The 22546-nt window shown below is 36.2% G+C and overlaps 1 protein-coding gene across 1 annotated transcript in view; it reads right to left on the bottom strand.

Moving 5' to 3' along the window:
• Positions 1-3906: 3906 nt before the first annotated feature.
• Positions 3907-22546, bottom strand: part of ARAP2 (ArfGAP with RhoGAP domain, ankyrin repeat and PH domain 2) — a 108920-nt gene continuing 90280 nt past the window's right edge. Inside the window, exons 27-32 of the mRNA XM_066549174.1 lie at positions 18495-18634; positions 13971-14053; positions 12521-12556; positions 11972-12035; positions 7254-7385; positions 3907-4257 (exon numbers count right to left, since the gene is read on the bottom strand). Of these exons, the coding sequence (XP_066405271.1) occupies positions 3907-4257; positions 7254-7385; positions 11972-12035; positions 12521-12556; positions 13971-14053; positions 18495-18634 (806 nt within the window). The remainder of the gene's footprint in view (positions 4258-7253; positions 7386-11971; positions 12036-12520; positions 12557-13970; positions 14054-18494; positions 18635-22546) is intronic.

Below are 22546 nucleotides of genomic sequence, written 5' to 3'. Positions count from 1 at the left end.
TGGAAACCTGGCAGCACTCATAAGAACACAAACTGTGTCAGCACTGTATCAGGGGAGAAAAAAATCATTGCAGTGTGATAAAATTCCTGTAACTTTTACTCTAAGACAAACCCTGTATCTCCAGAGCAGTCTAAAACTACCCCAATACATGACAGCAAAAGGCACCCCAGGGGTGCCTCTGGCAGACAGAGCTGGAGGCATCCTAACAACTCGCCTTAGGCAGAACAGCCCAGAGCTCTTCCCAAGGAAGAAACAAAAATCAATGATATGGCCAAGCCTTCCCCATTATCTAAAGAAATCTTTGGGGATATCCTTTCCCCACTGGACAGATTCTCAGATAACATTTGCAAAACCTTTTAATGCAAAAATTGCATCTCAACCCCAGTAACACCATAAAGGCAAAGTCTGCATGAATACACTGTAGATCCCAGCTGGTGAAACTGATCCCACACTAAGGCAGTCTCTGCTGAGGCACAAAATCTATTAGTAAAACTGCTCTTTTGAACTGGCATCCCAAAATAGTACCTCAGAAAGAGATCTGTTTTGAAGAAAAATTCTAAAATAGCAGACAATATCCAGCTCAGTAAAGAAAAAGAAAATGAAGAATCTAGTTCATATTTCTTCTTGGTTTTTCACTTGCTTCCCTCACCCATCCTAATAAATGTGAAAAAACCCACACACAAACAGAACACAGGCATTATGTTAACAACAAAAACAATGGCTACATGTCAACTTTACACCTACCTATCATGATTATAGAAGTTCAACAAGGCAATGATGAACCTGAGATTTACTAAGATTTATTAAGATACTAATCTTAGTCTTCTGTTATAGGCCCATACATAAAATACCAGTCTCCCATTTAACTTCATTTTGCAGATGAGAAAGTTAGCTCTTACCAGGTTATTCAACAGCTTTCATATGGGCAGACAGATTATTTTTTTAAACATTCTTACTGCTTTTTTTTTCTGAAAAAATCCATCACCTAGTTCTGAGAAATAGCATTTATTCAATTACAATTCTCTGAAAATTACACTTTACCAGTTCTCAACATGGCAAAGGAACAACAAAAGATCAGCAGCCATTAAGATATTGCAACAAACAACATTTATTCTGCAGGTCTTAGATCAGTCTGAAATGTGTAGTGCAACAATAATGTGTCGGATGTTTTGTTCAACACTTTGATACTTATTTAAAATAATTAATTTAAAATTTAATTTTGACTTCCCCAAATAATCTTTACTTGTAACACTGTCATCATTCAGTGTGCCTCTGTGAATGCGCATAAATGCATTGTGTATGAATGCCAATACAATGCCAAATTTAAACACATTTTATTAAACATCTTCTTGATTTTTATGGCCTGTTAGCAGCAGTTACACAGATCTTTTACCTGTGACATGGTTTTGAAATAGAACAAATGTTTCTGTAGTCCTTAGAACCAACAAAAATACACAAACCATTTTCTTTGTGGATATATTCACTCCAATGCACAAACCCTTCCACTGCCCCATTTATCCCATTAGTGTAGTGGCTTAAATGATGCATGAAGCATCATTTCAGCAGTGAAGTGAATGTCATCCTTAAGGTCCCAATAAAAAGATAAACAATATAAGAACCATAACTCAATACTGAGAAATATTGGCAAATAAAAGTACAACTGTAAATAGTACATTCAAGTCCAGCCTGACAGAAAATAAAGCAATTTCTCCTGCTGACATTAGTCCCCAGTTCAAACCAGCATTTGAGAATGTGTTTAGTAACATTAAACACCAGCTTTAATCAATAAAATTTAGTTCAGGTAGATATGCGTATTTGAGGCAGAGCCTCAATGATTAGAAGAGGTTCAATTACAAAGTGAAGGTAGCAAAACAGTCAATAGTGCACTGGGAAAATTAAAATCTACAAACTGGTTTCAGTTTTAACAACTGGTCAAATAAGGTAGGTGCAAAGCCTGAAAGACTAGACTTGCTTTGTCAGTGCTACATTCCAGAGTAATAAATACTACTATAAAATATTTGAGTTTGGTCTCATTTTCTCTGTGCTTCCTAGCAGAGTTGCCAGATACATTATTTGAGTCATTTGTATAATTTCTTCAATCAAACAAATTATTTTTCCAATTAAGCTGCTCAATGTAATCAGGAATAGAAATTAATGATGTGAGAAATGTTAGGGCACCTGTGACTACCAAAAATAGAAGAGGGAGTAAGTGAGCATACTGTTTCTGTGCTTCCTCTCTCCTACTCTAAGAGATCTGACCAATTCCAATCAAACACTAAAGGCATCAGTAAGTTCTTAAAAGGCTGGTGAAAATCTGTGGCAGTCTGACTAGTCAGACCACAAAAGGGACAGCAGCAAAACCAAGCAGATGCCCTTATTAATGCCTCCCTTGAAGCAAAGTGCCTTGTGAGCTCATGAGAGCTCAGGTCTGTCGGTCCTGCTGCTTAACCAGACAGCATCTACAACACCTGAAAACAGCCTCAGCACAGCAGTGCCTTCTGCCCATCCAGGTGCTAAGGAACAAAGTCAAATCAGCGGTCTCAAGGGATAAGTGAAGATAAAATCTACAAAACAACTGAAAATAATTTCATTCCTTGAATAGGTTTTGTTTTGAAAAGCAATGCTGAATTTTAAATTTAAGGAAATCTGGGGCTAAAAATCAAAGTAGCTGTACTGTGCTACATCACTATCTTCAGGGACTGCTACCTACATACTCAGAAGGCAGCAAGCAAGGCTGTACTCTCAACCCTGGGACCAGCCCTCACACTCAGAAGAGCAGTGGTAAAGTTGTAGGGCAAGCATTTGCTAGTCCCTGCAAAAAGAATATTATTACCTTTGTCCTTACAGTAAAGAGAGGGGTAAATATCTTCCTCTGTTTAGGATTTGGCCCTCCTTAACACTTGGTGTGTTGGTACCGTTCTGATTTGTTTTTGTGGGCACCACTTTTTCTTAAAGGGATTAATATCTCATTTAAATACTAAATATTTTTGGGAGGTCAGCAACTTTGTTAGCATCAAGCAAGCTCTATCCAAAGAGCAATAGAAAAGTCTGCCTTTGTCACCCTGAGCTGAGCAAGGCCTCTTTAGAAAAGTACTTCAGCCCACTGAGATAGTGCAATTCTTCCAATTCACATACCCATCAGATGTTGCTTTGAAGACTTTTTTTTGTCCTCCTCAATAGTCTCATTACTTAGATGTAATAATCAGATGTACACCCTAGAGACACAGTTTCAAAATACAAGAATTAATACATTGTCTCATCTATTACATTTCTCTCTCTTTTGATTTCTTCACATGATGCCTTGTCAGAGGACAATTCTGTGGAAACAAATACTAATTTTCTCCTTAAAAACAAAACCACAAATTAAGAAAACCAAACCAACAAAAAAATAAATTTAAAATCAGATGTTACTAATTTTATAGTGTTAGACAATTAAAAATATTGCAGGCCAATTCATAGCATGAATTTCAGAGTATATCTTGTGTTTTAAAATATCTCCCCCGTATTTACAAATTGGTACAGTGTATAAACAGCAAAAGCTTTTTGACAGTCCTTAGAATCCTTGTATCAAACAAAATCGGAAACAAACAACAACAAAATAGACAAAAATCTGGTGTCCTTGAGTGCAAGGACACCAGATTTTTGTCTATTTTCATGCACAGAAAAACTTCCAAACTTCAGGAGATTTACATGATCAGTTCTCCCAGTTCAGTCGTCAATTATAACATGGGATATACACATATACAAAATCAATAGCTGCATATAAACAAATTGTATTTCCTTATTTCCTCTGCACTGTACAAACTAGACACATCAAAGCAGACTATTTTGAACAGAAAATACACACACAAATATATATATATACATATATAACACAAGAATATATTACACTTCAGGCTCAGGAAATCAGCTGGAGGTTTCATGAAGTGCTCTGTTCTTCTGCAGCACTGTATTTAGTTCCTGAATCACATCTGATGGCAATTTACTATCTAGTTCCAAAGTAGTTTTGTTTGTTTTTTTTTTATTTTTCCTCAGTGTCTTATGTGGTATTTGGCGTAATTCAGTCATCCCTGAGCCTGCATCATCCTCAGAAATCAAGTTTTGATGTGTTTTAGCATGATTTCGCCCTTTCTCCTCCTTTCTTTCCAAACATTGTGCCACAATAGATGCTTTTTCTTTCAAGTTTTTTCTTTCTTCCAGAAATTCATTATCATGATGTTCACCAAATCTTGATTTTCCAGCTTGTAGTTCTATATTCTTACCAAACAAGCAAAGAGAAATAAGTTCATTCACACCATACTAACAAATGTTTAGATTGCAATTTTTGCTCATTAGTTTCACATAAGTTTTAAAGAAAAAAAAATAATTTTACTCAAGAGCTGAGACAGCAAAGTTAGTTTTAAATTACCACAATTGTCATATTATTATTTAGTGATCATTTTTAGAGAGCGAATTCTCAATTAGCTATACTTCTGAAATTTACATAAATCATGCACCATGCCAATGAAGACATGAAGATTTATTTTCATATAATCACAATTTGATTTTTCATTCTACCACAGTAGACTAAGTTTTAGCATTTTACAGCAGATCCCTACACTCTTAAAGACCTAGAATTGTTTGGTGGAATTAATACAACTGTGTATATTACAGTTTTGATAATATAATGACTGAGCAACATCAATATATGAGAGATAATTTTCAATAATCACATAAAAACATTCAGCATCTGTTAAATACTAACTGATATGTTATAAAGACTGGCTTCTTTTTCAATTCACATTGGTGGGCTGTTTTCAAGTCCTTAAGCTGCAGAAAATTAAAGGTAAACCAGATGCTGCATCTAAATTTGCTTTATTGAATTCTGGTTACTCAGGTGGTGTAGCAGTAGATAGAACATTCCTTTTCTGAAAAACCCTGGTAGTTCTAAAGGAAAATTAGGTCCTGGAATACTTTTTTCATGTGTGCCATCTTTCTTGACAACCAGAAGGTGAAGAAAGCTGAGAGAGACTTTGGGTCTTTTTGTATTTCCTGTGTGGAACTTGTTCAGTTTGACTGCATTTTTTATGGAGTTACCCATCCACAGCATATGAGCAACTTGTTCCTTGGAATCTTAATATCTCCTAAATGTTAAAACAAACATTAAAAACTACTCAAACACTAGGGAGGAGCTAGTTTACATACACAGAATTATAGAATGGTTTGGGCCTTTCTTGTATGACCTATTCTAAGTCAGTATGCTATTTGATCGTGCTTGAAAGAAAAGGTTTTCCCTCATTCCTCAGCCTTCTTGTATTTTGAAATAAAATCAAATATTTACTGCAGATACACAGCAATATATTTCTATTTCAATTAAATAATTCTATATGAGAAATATGCATATTTCAAATGCACTGTCCACATGTGCAACAAGTGGTATAGAAATAACCAAAATGTTTTGGTTCTATTTGTTATTAGGACTCTTAGTTATTGAGCCTTTCAAACCTGGTATTACACATTTGTCTAGCTAACCCTCAATAAAACTGCTTCCAACGATGAGGAAAAATCAGACATTCAATATAGACATTTTAGCAAAAAATATTAATATTAAACTCAGTTTCTGGGTATCTTTGAGCTTATAGTGGTTTGGGTTTTTCTCCCCCTCAGTCATCTTTCTCTCTCAGATATCACTTTTTTCACTGTTTGGAAAACTTTCAGACACTTTTCCTGCCTGTATAAATTGATGACATTTCTACTACAAGTTTACACATTGCTCTGTAAATAGACTTCCATTTTCCATAAACCAGAATATTTCAGAAAATGCTTGTTCCTGGTATTACTTTCTAATGCTTTAAAACTGAGATATTCTTGGAAGAGTACTCAAATTCATGGAAAGATTGAAGGCATGGTCTCCCAATGGTACATTTTTTTGAACTGACTCCACTAGGGAGTTATATTTCTTCTTAATAAAATTGACTCCACAGTTCAGTTATATATCTTCTTAATAAACCATATCATATCACTTTCTACCAGTATTTTACTGTTCATTCCAGCTTTAGCTTTCCATGTGAAAAAGCATTAGTTTTTATTTTTCATTATGTATTGTGTTAACCTGATTACTTTCATCAAAGAAGTTTGAAAATACAAGCATCAGAAAGAACTTATTAAAAATTGCAAAAATACTTTCTGAGAGAAGGTTAAAAAAGACAAATTTGTAAACAAATTTATAAACAAATTACAAAATATTTATATTCACATGGCTTTATACTCTTGTAGTTAGACAGAGCAGAAATTCTTTCTGGAGAAAGTGTAACACAAGATGGAGTTGTCTTTTACATAAAGCACTATGCCTGCCTTTTGCTTTTGGCTTACTATGGAAATAGCCAACTTTACCATTCTGTACCTGAACCACCATCTCTGTTTGTGGTGATAACACATCCCATATTAACCCCTCCTTTCAAAATGTTCTAAAATGTGCAAGAAATGATAGTACTGCAGTTGCAGGACCAAGCTCAACAATAACTGTTGCTTCAACAGTAATTCACTGCTGCAGTCAGGCTAGTTACCACTACTATTCCCAAGTAGGACAGTGCCTCCACTGCTTCATCTCAAGTTCTCCCCACAGGCATCAGTATCTCTATGTGGATACCAGAAGAGTAATCTCAAACTAAAATGATAAGGTTCAGATACATCACTAGTGCATGTAATGTAGTAACAAAGCTCACTCTATTCAAAGAGTTGTAACTAAAGCTTCTCATTCTTCTTTGAGAATAATAATAGTACAACTTAAATGTATCAACATTAGTTCCATCTGAGCTTTTCCATTATATTCACAGAGTAGATCAGAGTAGATCACTAAAACCATGCAGTTATTTTAGACAGAGGAAAAAATATTTGAAGATATGCATGCAGGACAGTTTTCAAGGATCTTATTAAAAATAAAACCCATACTGCAATAAAATGCATAATATTTCCAGCTAAAAGTCTTATTTACTCCTAATGAACAATCTCTACTCAAAAAAAAAGAAAAGCACAAATAAAAGCCCATTATGATTTACTGAACAGCCAGAGAGGTTATGCAACTTGAGACTACAATAGTTTTTTTACATTAAATTGTCCTAAATGTTCCTTTAATGACAAAATATTGGAAGAGGCATTGATAATAAGAACATCTGCATTCTGCATTTATCCAGCTCCAGGGAGTTCAATATTACTGGACTACTTATTACAGCATTGTGGTTAAAAGTTCTACATCAAGTTTAAACCCCACTTACCTCTGTATTCCCTCTGATTTTACAAGTGTTCTTCTCCTGATGAATGGGAATTAGTGGTAAGCCTCTGATCTTTGGACTTTTAGTTATGGATTGTTTTCTTGCTTTCCCAACAGGTGGCCATATATCTGCATGCTGAAGAAAAAAATGATTCCTTATTTTCCATGTATAATTCCATAAGTACAGAAGATTCTTTGGTAAGCAAACTCCCTTGGAAAAAGCTATATACTGCACAATACCATGCCTTCCTATTGTGGGAGAAAGGGAAAAACACTCTGATGCTTAAAATTATGTTAATATTTCATAAGTGCTGCACAATGTTGAGTGAAAAGAACCAAAATGTCTCTACATAATTGTCATGTATCAAACATCCTCCTTCCTTAATATTATTCTCATTATCCTAAAAAAAATAGAAAATATCATCAAACACAACATACATTTTGACATGTTTCACAATTTCAAAATTCCACAGAAGCGTGCTTTCGTGAGTCCCAACAAAAGTTTCTGAAATAAGATAAAATTACCTCACTGTGCAAGCATTTCAAAATGTGTTTCTTGTTGAGGTTCAAGACCAAAGTGCAGGGTACAGCACTTGGGTCACAACAACCCCAGGCAGTGCTACAGGCTGGGGCAGAGGGGCTGGAATCTGGACCAGTGGAAAAGGACCTGGGACTGCTGATCCACAGCTGCTGGAAATGAGCCAGTGTGTGCCCAGGTGGCCAAGGAGGCCAACGGCATCCTGGCCTGTGTTAGAAATAGTGTGGCCAGCAGGACCAGGGCAGTGATTGCTCCCTTGTACCCAGCACTGGGGAGGCCACACCTCAAATCCTGACCCCAAAGCTAGTTCTGGGCCTCTGACTGCAAGAACGACATTGAGGGGCTGGAGCGTGTCCAGAGAAGGAACACGGAGCTGGGGAAGAGTGTGGAACCCCAGGCTTGTGGGGAGCAGCTGAAGGAGCTGGGGGTGCTCAGCCTGGAGAAAAGGAGGCTCAGGGGGAACTGACTGATCTCTATAATTCCCTGAAAGGAGGCTGGAGCCAGGTGGGAATGGGCTCCTTCTCCCAGGCAACCAGCGACAGGGTGAGAGGAAATAGCCTTAAACTGCACCAGGGGAGGTTGACATTGGATATTAGGAAGAGTTTCTTCCCAAAAAGGGTGACTAGACAACGGAATATCACCAGTCAGCATGCCTGGAGGTGTTTAAGAAAAGACTACATGTGACACTCAGTGCCATGGTCTGGTTGACAAGGTGGTGTTAGGTCATAGCTTTGACTCAATTATCTCAAAGGTCCTTTCCAAACAAATTGATTCTGTGAAAATTTGTATTAATAATTTAGAGAAAATAATTGCTTAACATATGATAACAACATGTGTTATCCAAAACCCAATCTACAAATATGCAGATCATCTGGTTTCAACAGTAATCTTTGTTTTAGCTCAACTGAAATAGGTCAGCTTTGGGGAAGAATGTGAAGTTTCACTCTGAGTGAAAAACAAGACTGGGAAGAGAAGGGAAGTAAAAAAACACATATTACTTACTGAACATTTCAAATTTGAGCACACAGTCCTCAAGTAATGCTAATAAAAACCAGAAAGACAGATTTGAGGACAAGGTATTTCAAAATGATTTTACTGAAAAAATCATCAACATGAAATTCTTTGAACCAAAGAGAATATCCAAGGCCTACAGCTAAATCAGCAAGACTTCGAAGGAAACTGGCAAGCCAGGACTGCAAATCTATAAAGCAAGTCTCTTGAAGACTGTATTTAAAAAAACAGTTGTGGAGCTATGATCATACTTGCCCATGGTCTGCAAGTAAAAAGAGGACTACCATTAAAACCCATCAGAATCACTGATTACTAACTCATGATGGCTGACCAGAAATTGAAAGCCTTGGTTACAAATTTAGAAAAAGTATTTTATAGACTCATATCTTGATGGAGTAAAAAATTCTCACACATGATGTGACTAGAGTGATGCAAAAGTCTGTGATGAGTTCTCTCCAGTGAAGAGTTCTCTCCATTAAGAACATTTTCTTTCAATGAAATGAGAAATTATTATCTGAAAGAGCAGCTCTTGCCAACCAACATCAGTTTATTGTGGATCAAGATAAAACAAACAAACACAATCCAGAAAGTGATGGAGAAACTTTAATCAGCTTCTGAAAAAACTATCTGCCTTAAATCCCAGCAAACCTAAGGAAACCATCCCTGTCAGCTAAGCAGCCTGATTTCCCTTTTGTGCCTGTAACATTTCTTATAATAGAACTGAGAAAGTATATCAGAAATACTAGCAACATATTAGGCCACATAAAAAATGTATTTATTCATAGTTTTGACCCCTCTGTTCAACTGCACCTCATGGTAGTATAATGTGCCTCCAGCTGATCAAAGACAAGGGAACTGGAAGAAAACTATTGTGTACATCTTCATACAAATTAATTACTTCCAACTTAATGCTACGCATACTCTTAAGAGATTTTGTACAGAACTATTATAGAATTCAAGAATCATGCTTTTCAGGATGGTTTTGCATAGAACTGAAAGAAACATTGGTCCTACTTCAAACACTTAGTATGTACCAGTTTGAAATGGAAGATTAATAACCTGTGGGTTAACTTGATGGCCTGTATCAAAGTACTCTTGTACCTAGATTACAGCAGTACATACACTTTGCTATTTATATACTCTGCACTACTTATACTACAGGAATAAACATTATCAGACACCAGGAAAAAAACAGTAATAGTACTGCTATCTTACTGATATTAATTACTAATAAAACTTGAGTCTGCTCAAGCACTGAGGAACGCAGTAATATTGGTTTATGTCCCTCTTAATTGCACAAGATCATTAAATGTCAATGTCTTAACATGTCAAAACCAATTTTATAGTATTTTTCAATTTCTAATCTAACTTATTCCACTCACTAAGATGATGTGATGCCTGCAGTATCTCTAATGTGTGTTCAAATACCGTGACAACATATACAGTAAAAAAACAAGCTGACTTCCCTAAAGATGGTCTCAGCTTGAAAATTCTAACTCGAAATAATCTCAGTTGACATTTACAGTTTTCTGGTTTAGAAATGGGATAATGTGGTAATAATTGTCTGCTGCTGTATGATACAAGACTTTTTAGAGATCTTACAGCAAATTTTACTAATATGAGGCATTGCATTCTTAAGGAAATTTTCTCTGTAATGAAGTAGTAGATTGCAGTAAGAACAATATACTAAATCTGCATCTGCATCATTAGCACGTAATTTCTCATGTAGTCTATAGACTGACAACTTTACTGATGTCCAGAACACTTGTAAAAAAAAAAAAAAAACCCAACAATATTCACAAAAAATGAAGCCAAACCAAAAAACCCTTTCAATGTGGTACTGCTAATTCATTGCACTGTTCATTCATTATAATAAAGTTTTAAAATCAACATTATGAATTCATAGCTTTTTTTTTAATGTACATGAAATGATTTTATCTTTTTTTTTTATGTTAGGAAAATTTATCCTGGACAGTGAGCAATGGCTCCCAGTTTTTTATCTATATTGTCAAAGGAATATTGTACATCTGCCTGAGCAGAATCGTAAGACTGTCCTTCATTGTGATTTTATGTCAAAAGGACTTCAACAGTTACCAACCTTGCATGAGTTACTTCTAAGTTTCCTATATCAATAACCTCTGAGCCTATTTGCTGTGACACTGCTCATGTTATGCCCATGAGATGTATGCCAGCTGTTTCCATAGAAACAACAATTGTCATTTCAGTTAAGAGAGCTGAATAAGACAAGAATTTGTAAGTCTTACTTTCAAGGCATGCATTATACTTCTAGCACTACTATCTATGAAAGTCAGATTCTGTTTTAGGAAGTCACTAAGTCTGTATTTCAACAGTCTTGTGCTCAGCCTACTTTATGCAACACAAAGCTTGCAGGTAATCGTAAATCTAGCAATGTTTATTCACAGTGATATCCTGCAAAGCTCCTTGAACATCATGGGAAAAAGAAAAATCTGACACAGACACAAAATCCTGTTAAAACCTTAAACTGTGTTCCATTCTCCTGTCAGGCTAAATTCTTCCCATCTCGCTTACTTTCACTTCTCCAATGCAAACATTAAACTCCATTTCCAAGGATGTGTTGTATGCCACTCAAACATACACCCTTCTTACAATCTCATATCAAGCAGAACAGTACTTAATTTAGGATAAAACCTACCCAACACAATGAATTGTCATTCAGTGTTAACAAAACAAACCTGGACACCAGAGAAAAAAGCCATATTAGCAAAGCTCTTCAACTGGGCTAGTTCACACCACTATGCTTTTAAACATTACACCCCTCTTTCATCACTACTTTAGCAGCATCCAAACTAGTGAGCAGAGAAATAGCACTTGGGTATTGTGGCACACAGACACACCCTTTAGGTCAGTGGCCAAAATTTCACCCACAAGAGCTTTCTGGAAAGAAAATAATTGTCCTTCTTTACCAAGCTTCTCTACAACACAGTGGGGTGGGATGGAGAGTTGATGTCAGAATCTAATGTTATTACTCTCAGAGCACTCATAGTCTTCATGGACTAAGACACATCTTTTGGCACTTTTATTACATGAAGTATTCCAGAAACTTTGGCACTGAACCTTATATATAACACATACATATTTAATGGGATTTTTGTAACAGCAGAATAAGTTACATTTTCTGATCAGATTAGTACCTGTGCCATAAAAATGCTGATCATCCACTCCATCTGCACATCTTGTCCATCACAACATATATACCTAGAACACAATACACAATTAATATTAAAAGCAATGGAGATGCCAGTTACAGTTAAACATATTAAAGAATAGGCTTCTAAACTACATCAAATAGTGCTTAAATTCATTCATGCTATCTATATTTATTATTAACACTCCCAGAAAAAATAGGCATATATAAATACTTCAAATTATCACTTTACCTACTTTGATGACAATGCCTGTGCTTCATTTTAAGTATGTGTACAGGATTAAAATCTATCATTCTAACATTATGACTATTGTTTGCTCTCTGGTCACAGAAGGAAGCCAGACACCTAAACCCAAAACATGAACAAAACATACCAACTAAGAAAGGTTCTTTACTTAAAAAAAACAAAAATAAAATTTGACATGAAAGCAAAATAATGCCCATTAGTTTCCAAACACTCTTATTTTGCAATTCAACATTTCAAAAAATATTAGTCAGTTAAGTTAAACCAAGCATGCATTTCATGTTTACCTACCACTGGTGTTTTTCAGAAAATACTGCAAGTCCCCAGCTGAAAGAAAGAAGATTTTCAAAAATTAGTTCCATAAACAGGGACATATTCCTCAGATTAATCAGAGAGATTAATTAATTAATCAGCAGAGATTAACTACCTTTATATAGTCCTCTTAATTTGAAAAAAAAAAATTTTGCAAAGTCTAAATGTGTAGTGCAAATCCAGAGTAAAGTTCTGGGTTTGAGGATGGATTTTTGCTAATTTTCTTACAATTGATTTACAGTTAATGAACTTTCTGTTTTAGACAAAGGGTTATAGCAAAGCACTGCAGATGACAGCTGACTAGTTGCCACATTTTTCCTGTGGCTGTGCTTTTTTCAAGGAGCTGGAAATAAAATTGTCAGGTAAAGAGTCCACTACAGTGTGGAAGTCACAGAGAGAAAAGAGCTATGCTTGTACTATAAACAAAATGAATCACATGATTTTATAGGGATTTAATAATTACTAGGAAAATGAAAAGGGAGTGGGTGCACAATGAAGCCTCTGAGGTGAAACAAACAGACACTTCTGGAGATCTATAAGAGACTTGGTAAACTCTTCATTTGAAAGTAGACTAAAAATAAACCTCAAGGTAAAAAAAAACTGCAAAGACACATTTACATAATCGTTTTACTCCTATTTTGAACTAATCTCCTACTCATTCTGCACTTGAATTAAAAAAAAAAAACATGCAAAAAAAGCACAAACCCACCAATGCTTTCTTTAACATGGCCAAGCTTTGAAATTCACAGACTTTTTTGGGGTGTTTTGATTTGCCAACTGTAAAGGAAAAGTTCAGGCAGATCTCTTTAAAGGCAACAGCCAACCTAGACTCCCTCTGGGATAAGATCCTATGTGCATTGTCTCAGTATCTCAAAGCTTTGACCGAACAAGAGCTGGAAACATCTGAGAAAAACAGGTGTCATTTCCCAATGCTCTTTTCCTGAGAGATTGTCACTGATGTTTGTAAAGGGCACTGTAGTCTTCAGCTAGCAGAAACATCAAAATAACAAAGATCCTGAAAAAGGAAAATCCTCTGCTGAACAACAGGAACTGCCGGTAAGGGCCATGACTAACTGGTTTTCTCTTCTCTCTTTTTACTTGGTGCAAGGAAAGTGTGTCCACCAATGACATGCAGGACATACAGCACAAAACTAAGTGAGCCAGGAGCAACCATATCCACAAGAGATAACAAATGCACTTTAGATTACAAAGAGCCAATCAATAAAGTAATTTACTAGCACAGATTGGTTAACATGGAACATGAAAACAAATATAGGAAAAGGACAAATAATATTACTGGGGATAATTTAATTCAGTATACTGCTATAGGCTTCTTGACTTTTCCTTGTTCCACAATGTTCTATGCTACCCTTTATTGATGATACTACAATACTTTTTACACTGTGTTTATTTTCTTTTCTATTCTTACTTTGTTGGTGGCTTCATTTTCTTTTTCACTCCAAGATAAAGCTTCAGAGAACTGACAGGCAACACTTTTTCAGGTTTGCTAGCCTGCAAATAAAGTAAGATTCTAATTATTGTATCAGGAATGTGCCACAGAAAAGATGCCACATGACTGATTACACAGTCCAGTTTCTTTCATGGAGTGCACCCCTCTTTTCTAGCAAATCATTAAAATATTTTATCTCTTTCTTTGCCATTAACGAAGTGTACCAGTCACTTTTACCGGAAGCAGACTGATTAAGAACTTAAGGTTCACATGAAATCACAAAACTGTAACACAATCAGAATAATGAAGATGTGGTGCTATATATGAACACAAACTCTTCAAGAGACAGGAAGATGGGAAATGGGATTGCTCTCTGTTAAATAACCTCTTCTATGGAATGGTGAAAATTTTCTTCAAATCAGAGAATGGTTTGGGTTGTAAGGGACTTTAAAGACTATCTAGTTCCAACCCCCCTTCCATGAACAGGAACATCTTTCACTAAACCAGGTTTCTCTGAGCCCTATCTAGCCTGACCTTGAACACTTCCAGTGATAGGGCATCCCCAGCTTTTCTGGGTAACCTGTTCCAGTGCCTCACCACCCTCACAGTAAAGAATTTTTCCTAATACTCAGTCTAAACCTAGTCTCAGTTTGAAGGCATTCCTGTTGTTTTTCTGCATTACACTCTTCTAAAATATCTGTTTCCATCTTTCTTCTAGCCTCTTTTCAGGTCACAAGTAGGTCTCTTTTCCAGGCTGACCATAGGCAGTTCTCTCAGCCTTCCTTAACAGACAAGGTGCTTCATCCCTCTAATCGACCTGGTAGCCTCCCAGGTCCATGTCCTTCCTGTGCTGGGCCCCCAGAGCTGGCTGCAGCCCTGCAGGTGGGGTCTCACCAGAGCAGAGCAGAGGGGCAGAATCCCCTCCCTCCCCTGCTGCCCACAGGGCTCTGGATGCAGCCCAGGACACCTTTGGCTCTCTGGGCTGGGAGTGCCCATGGCTGGGTCATGTCCAGCCTCTCATCCACCAGCATCACCAAATCCTCCTTGGCAGGGCTGCTCTGGATCTGTGCATCCCCCAGACTGGGCTGATATAATGAGTTGACCCAAACAAGGTGCAACACCTTGAACTTGATCATGTTAAACCTGCTGAGATTCCCATGGGCTTACTTTTCATGCTTGTCCAGGCCCTTCTAGATGGCCTCCTGTTCCCCAGGTGTATCAACCATGCCCCTAGCTTGGTGTCATCTGCTGAAGATGCACTCAATCCCCTTTTCTGTGTCACTAATGAATATATTAAGTAGCACTAATCCCAGCAAAGACCTCTGAAGGATACCACATGTCACTGATGTCCATCCAACCACTTTCTTATCCATCTAACAGTCCACTCCATCAATTCCATCCCTCTCCAATTTAGAAAAAAGAATATTTTAAAGGGACCATGTCAAAGGCCTTACAGAATTTCAGATAAATGGCACCTGCAACTCTTCCCTTGTCCACTGACATAGTCAATTTATCATAGAAGGCCACCAAGTTGGTCAGGCAGGACTTGCCCTTGGTGAAGCTGACTTACTGATTCAAACCCACAATCCCTGTCTTAGACAGTGCTTCATCCATTAGGCCACTGGGGCCACTAAATCAGGATGAAAAAAAAAAGCAAGTTATGTCTTTGAACAACAAGAAGTCTCTGGATAACATATCCTGACTTTTATGGGACAGGGGATGGGGAGAGCAGGGCTTTGTTCCTCCTTATATCTTCAGGAAGGGCAGCCCAGTGAGACAGAAGGAATCCACCTGGTTTCTGGAGAACACCAGTATTGCGACTTTTAGAGGAACCTACACAGGACAAAGAAATGGAACAACAGGAATCTCATTAAATTTAACAATGATATACTCAAACTCTTGCACAGGTGAGGGAAAAAAATCTTTGAATAACAGAGAGTGAGAGACAGTTCTGCTGATAGGGACCAGAGCATGCTGGTAGGTGCCAAGCTGGGCATAAACCAGCAGAGTATCCTAACAGCAAAGGTGGTCTTGCTTTCTTGAGATAGCAGAAGCAAAGTGAGGAGGTGGAGGACAGTGATTATCCTCCTTTCCTTATTACTCATGTGACTGCATCTTTTGGATCCTTGAGACAAAAAAGTGAATCAGTAATCTGGAGAGGGTTCAGCAGGGGCCCACCAGGCCATCTCGGGGCTGGAGCACTTGGCCTGTAGGAGAGGCTGAACTAACAGCAGACCCCAGCACCTACAGGGAAATTTCGAAGCAGACTGAGTGAGGCATTTTGTATTGTGAGAAGACTACATCTAAGGACAGACAAACTTTCCCCCATGAGGACAGTCAGGTACTGCAACCGACTGCCCAGAAACGTTGTGCTATCTGTCCTCAGTTTTCGAAGACTTTAACAGATTAAAGCCATGCACAACATGTCCCGACCTCAGCTGCTATCCCTGCTGTGCACAGGAAGCTGGACAAGGATCTCCTGAGGTTCCTTGCTTGCTCCTTCTTGAACAAACTACCTCTAGTCAATCTACAGAAGACACAGACCCAAAGGTGTGAGAACTGAATGTTACTGGAAGATGAAGTGCTGAAAGGAAACAATAGATGCACACTATTACAGAGAAAAATATTTTACACAACACAAAAGTATTCCTTTAGTACTTTTAGGTCAAGTGTTTTAGCTTTCAGTATAGAAAAAACTGCACCAAACAACAAATCTTATAATCCCAGTACACAAAGCTACTCCCTACAGTTTACTGTCCCTGGATTCTCAATTTCCCATTCTGCAGCTTTCAATTTCTAACACTCCAGTGTGGGAAAAAAGAGGCACTTAAGAGAACTTAAAAAACAACAAAACACATAACAGTTTTATGGTTGGTATTCTTGTGTAACTTCCTGCTCAAAAGAAGGGTACTGCCAGGATGAAAAAATACCCCTGCAGAACATACTATTCACTTAAACAACTGCATACTTCTCACAATAATGCACCTTAAGGGAGCCATTTCTTTGTCTGTGAGCTTATCTCTTAGCAACAGAACATTAAAGGGGTAAATTATTTCAGTCAATTAGCACAATATAGCAATTTAGCATACAGCACTCATGGAAACTTTCAATGTTTTTGATAATTGCTCTTGAACAAGAGAAACACTGAACAGAATGTATCTCCACCTGCATATACAAATTTAACTTGCTATTAATGAGAATTTAAAAATTAATTAGTACATGTGGCCTTATTAACTACAATTTTCCATCTGCAATGTCAAGCGTTCCTACTATTCATTCCTAAATATGACTAAAATGAAACCAAGATTATTCATGGTAGATTAATATCTCTCAAAAAATGTAAAACAAACTCATACTATTTGATCAGAATGGTATTGCCATTTGCATTTAAAAAAATAATTTAAAAATAAGTGTTCAAAGTGCCTCCTGAGTTGGGGGAATTAAATTTTTTATAAATTAGAATGGCTTAAAAGAGGAGATTATCAAGTGGTAAAACAATCCTGTCATAAATTCTTTCCAAGATACTAATTAAGGTTTTATGGGCATATTAATTTATTCTCACATACGTGCCAATTTGAGTTTTAGCACTAAATTGTAAGACACTATTTGTGACATTCTGGGGTCATTCTAATTAAGATTGTATCCACAGCTTCACAAGAAGACACAGTGCATTAGCTTACGTGAGTAAGGGATATGTCTTAAAAAAAGTACTTTAGGAAGGTCAGCAATATACATTTTTTGGATGGGAAAAAAACAGCAGTCAGCAAAAATAAAAGCACTTAAAAATTTGATTTTTTTTTTTTTAAACCAGAAATACTTGGAATTAAAACATAGTTCTTTATTAATATTATTTGGCTTTATACTAAAATACAAGCTGCATACACTCAAACCCAATGTTTTAAGAAAACTCCCATGAAATATTTAAAACTGAACCCTTCCTGCTATTAATCATTACTAAATTCACTTCTATGGAATTCTGAGGTATACGTAACCTAATTATCCATACTAGTTTTTAGAGGACAGAGAATATATCTAAAAAATGTTGTTGGGAAGGAGGGAAATATTTTCCTAGTGTATTGAGAGTTATTGTTTCCTATAATCTCTTCTATCATGAGACATATATGCATAAGAACCCTGTTTGAATTTTTAAGGGCTTTGTGCAAAATACCAAGAAAAAAATGGCATGCACTCCTTTAAGTTCCATATTACTTCTGCTGCAGCTTTCTACAGCAGGTTTTCAAATAACTTAATGTCAGCACAAAGCACCCAAAAATTGTTCTCTTTTTAAGTTTTAAGCTTATAGTAATGCATAACTACAATAGCTAAATGATGAACCCACAGAAACTCTTTCTACTAAGACACCTGTGAAACAGCAAGACAAAAATCTTAGACGTCAACGCAGATTCTAGAAGTTGCCATTTCGTATGAGAAATGTTGATCTGTTTGTTGATCTTTTCTTTTTCAAACAAAAAGAAAGCTTAATGCAAAGTTTGTCTGCTGTACCTTCATATCCTTATAGAGAAGCAAGTTTCCTTCCCGTAACACAAAGTAACGGTCTTGAAATTTGTTTCCAGACAGTAGTTTTGATGGCTCTTCCTTGTACTTCAGATTGCCTGCTTTCACAGTACCTTTCTCATTTTTGTCTACCAAGAAAAAAGAAAAAGCATTTTGTTAGAGGATTTTACAACAGTGGAAGCTCCTAGTTTTTAAGTATTACTGCATATCAAAAACTAAAATTACATTGGTAAAATTGATTTGGTATTATGCTATATATATATAAATAATTGCATTAATTATATTATATAAATACACACACATATATATACACTATATATTACATTTCAATACATGTTTCATATTAATGTATTCTACATTCATAAGGAAGGCATTTTTAAATATGCACACCATTATTATTTTAATTACTGGTGGGAAAAAACTCTTCTCTGTTTCACTTGTATGATAACATGCAAAGAATCTACCAACAAACTTTAATTCAAAGAACGTTTTCAGCATATAACAGGTAGTTAAAACCAAGAGTATGACATGGATACTTTTAATCTCTGTGCTTGAGAGGCAAAACATTTCAATAAATATCAGATTTTGTCATGAATCTGTCTGGATTTTTTTGTTTATGTTAAAATACACACAAACCCACATATATTTGGCAAAATTAATTAAAAACTCAAACAAAATACCACTTCCCACACAAACCCAAACAGTAATTTGGCAGTGAGCTTTACAGAGCATTTAACTTTGTACTGAGAAAGTTTTTATTTAAAATGAAAAGTACCAGAGGGATCAAAGGCTTTCAGTGTTAAAGACCAGATTTTTCAGTGCATTCTTAGCAATTTAAAATCCTAAATAAAATAATGCAAAGAAGTATTACTAGTACATAAAAACTACTGCACCACCACTTCTAGGTATTTTCAGGTTTCCTATTCTGCTCAATATCCATATATTTTTCCACTACTTTGTCAGCTTTTCCCAGTAAGTATTCTTCCCCAGCAAAAGGAAAAATAAAGGAAAATAGAGTAATTCCTACTGTCTTAATAACAGAACACAGAATTCAGCAGAATTCTGAAGTATTCGTTTCTCCCTGAGGTAAAGAGTGCTGGAAGCAGACTGCAGACATGAGAAGAGAGCAGGTAGGCAGATGTAGCCTTCTCCTCCATCCCACTCAATATCTCTTCACCTTGAAGAGGGAGCCAGATTAACAGGGCTAATAATTACTCCCAAACACTACAAGCCTACTACTTATGCCATATATTGGCTTTCACCACCTATTATTTTTAGCTATGTGTAGGTACCTCCTGTAAGTCATTCATTTATTTAGGAAATACTGAACCAACTTGTTTAGGAGTCACAGAATGATACCACTGGCTTTTGTACTATATTAGTTTCAGGATAAGAAATGTGATGTAAAAGGGGTGTAATGTGTATTGAAAATCTCATTCTTACCCAAGTAGTCAATTGGCTTTTTTCATAAAAATTCCACTTTGACTTCGAGCATCTGATATCAAAACTCTACTATTAAGAAGCAGTACATGATAGAATATCAAAAAATAAGAATCTAAATCCAGAATCAATACATTTCAACAATTAAAATCAGAAATTACTTAGAAGTCCTCAGTTATAAGTGCAAATATATGTGCACAGTTAAAAAAAACTGATTCTCTTTTTGCTGATAAGAATATTTATTTCACGTTCAGTATAGAATATGAATCTTTATCCACACAATCATAACCACTTTTTTCTATTTTTTTTTTAACTATACAAATTTAGAGTAGCAGAGTATTTAGTGAGAGTAGCAGGATACTTCCACATCTTTACCAAGCTGGAAGACTTTACATTTCTGCACACAGCTTGCAACATGACAAAAACTTATTCTAAACTTCACAGCACTCCTATGAAGGAGGAAAAAATAATTCTTTAAACTGATGAAATTCCATATACTTTAGAAGCCAGCATTTCATTAAATAAAACTAAGACAATAGGGATGTGCCCTAATCATAATGTATTTTTCAGAAACAAAATTTACAAAACATGCTAAACTTAACAGAACTTTGCAACTAGGAGGTAGGTACACTTAATCCATGTAGGATCGATCCACCTATGGTTTAGAAGCTTGCATTTCAAAGAATTCCTCTGAATAATAGCCCCTGTTCTCAGAAATCAATACTTACCACTCAAATTATACAACACTGTACTGGAAAAATTTCAAGGACCTATATACACAGAATTTATAGTAAATTTAACAAATAAATAATACCTGGTTTTCTAACAAATAAAACTTTAATATGAGAAATTTTTAGATAAGGAGAAGAAAATGGGTCTTGAAATAGAATTAAGCTGTCCTTGAGTATCTCTTATACCAAAATATAGTGCACATCTTGCCCTACTGAGTAGCACTTGAAAGAGTGCTCCTACAACAAGCATGAAAAGCTATGGAATTAATTGTCAGGAACTAGCAACTAGAAACTGTAATAAAATCGAAAACTCACCACAAATTTGCTGAAACATATCAATACAAATAAACTAACTATTTTTTCCTTGAAAAGGAAAGTTGGTTTCTATACAAGAGAAAACATACATCTAGACCTCAGTGTAAGGTTTGGACTATAGAATCACAGAATAGTCTGAGTTGGGAGGGACCCACCAGGATCACAGAATCCAGCTCTTGGGTGAATGCCCTACACAGGGATCCAACCCACAACCTTTGTAATATCAGCACCCTGCTCTGAACAACTGAGCTCATCTCAGTTGCAGAACATGAGAAAATAGTTTAAAATGGACAAGATGAGAAGAAGTACCAAAATCAAGAATGTACTATGTATAAGGAACATGGGAAAAGTTGCACTGACAGAGAAGACTGTGTTAAGTTGCCAAAATGAAAAGAGGCTGAAACAGCTGTTCCTTATGCTCACTATTGAACCAACATTATTTCAAACAACATTATAGCGTTAGGAAGAAAAAGGAGAAAAGTGCTGAGAATGAAAATCTCTCAAGCAATATTAACAGAAAAAAAAGCCTGGAATATAATAATTAGTCTTTAAGATTATTACATAAATCAAGAAAGCAAGGAATATTCATGGAATTAAATTATAAACATTAAATTATCAAAGTCCTATTAATTTTACTGCAAAGTAGGAGAACATCCATCCACCCAGTTGCCCATTTGTATGGGCTGAATCCACTCTTAAAAACATACTTCAAATCATAGTGGTTGGACATCTGGCCCCAGCCCTATTATTCAGTGACAAGGAGTTATCCCCATATAGAGTGTAAGAGACAGAAAAGATTAAGGTCTCCCCTTCTTCCTTCGAGCTAGCAGCTATTTCCTGTGTGCTTTGAGATGGAGAGCCCCACCATAACCATATGTGCCTTGTACCTTAAACACTGGGAACATCTCTTCCCCAGTAACTTCATTCTATACATTTTCTCATTCTGACACTATGTAGTGATGGATTCACAAGACTACTCTGACACATGGAGTTTGCAGACATCAACACTGTAAGTCTGCAATGTGGCAGAAATTTTCCTTTTCAAACCACTGAGAAAACCAACATAATTTATTTGGTAAAGTTTTAATTATTTTAAAACAAACATAAAAAATCACTAGATGTAAACAGTCAAAAGACAGTGTCTCTACAGTAACATCAAACTGAATGGAATTGATGCAAACCATTACTCTAATAAGCTAGGGGAACAAATGGATGCAAAATCTAGGAGACACAAAGGAATGCAAATAGCAGCAGATCCTCTCCTTCACTACATTTTATAAACTGACACTAGCCTAATCTTTATGTGTTTCTTAGAACAGTGATTCACACAATCCTTATGACCCATTCCCTCTCCTGATCTGAACACATACCTAGTGAGGTGATGGGAGTTCATATATCAAGCTTTTAATGAAGTAGGCCATTTCTCTCCATTCATGATCTGCTACCACACATTTATTGACATTTAGTGAAACCCAACCATAAAAGTCATGAACAGCACACTTGTTCAGGTTCGTTCACATTTGTGAAATGTACTTTTACAGGAATAAAGCATGG

Source organism: Molothrus aeneus, chromosome 4 (assembly GCF_037042795.1).
Source record: "Molothrus aeneus isolate 106 chromosome 4, BPBGC_Maene_1.0, whole genome shotgun sequence".
NCBI classification, from domain to species: Eukaryota; Metazoa; Chordata; class Aves; order Passeriformes; family Icteridae; genus Molothrus; species Molothrus aeneus.
Note: the sequence above shows the minus strand (reverse complement) of the source record. Positions and strands in the feature narration are given on the sequence as shown.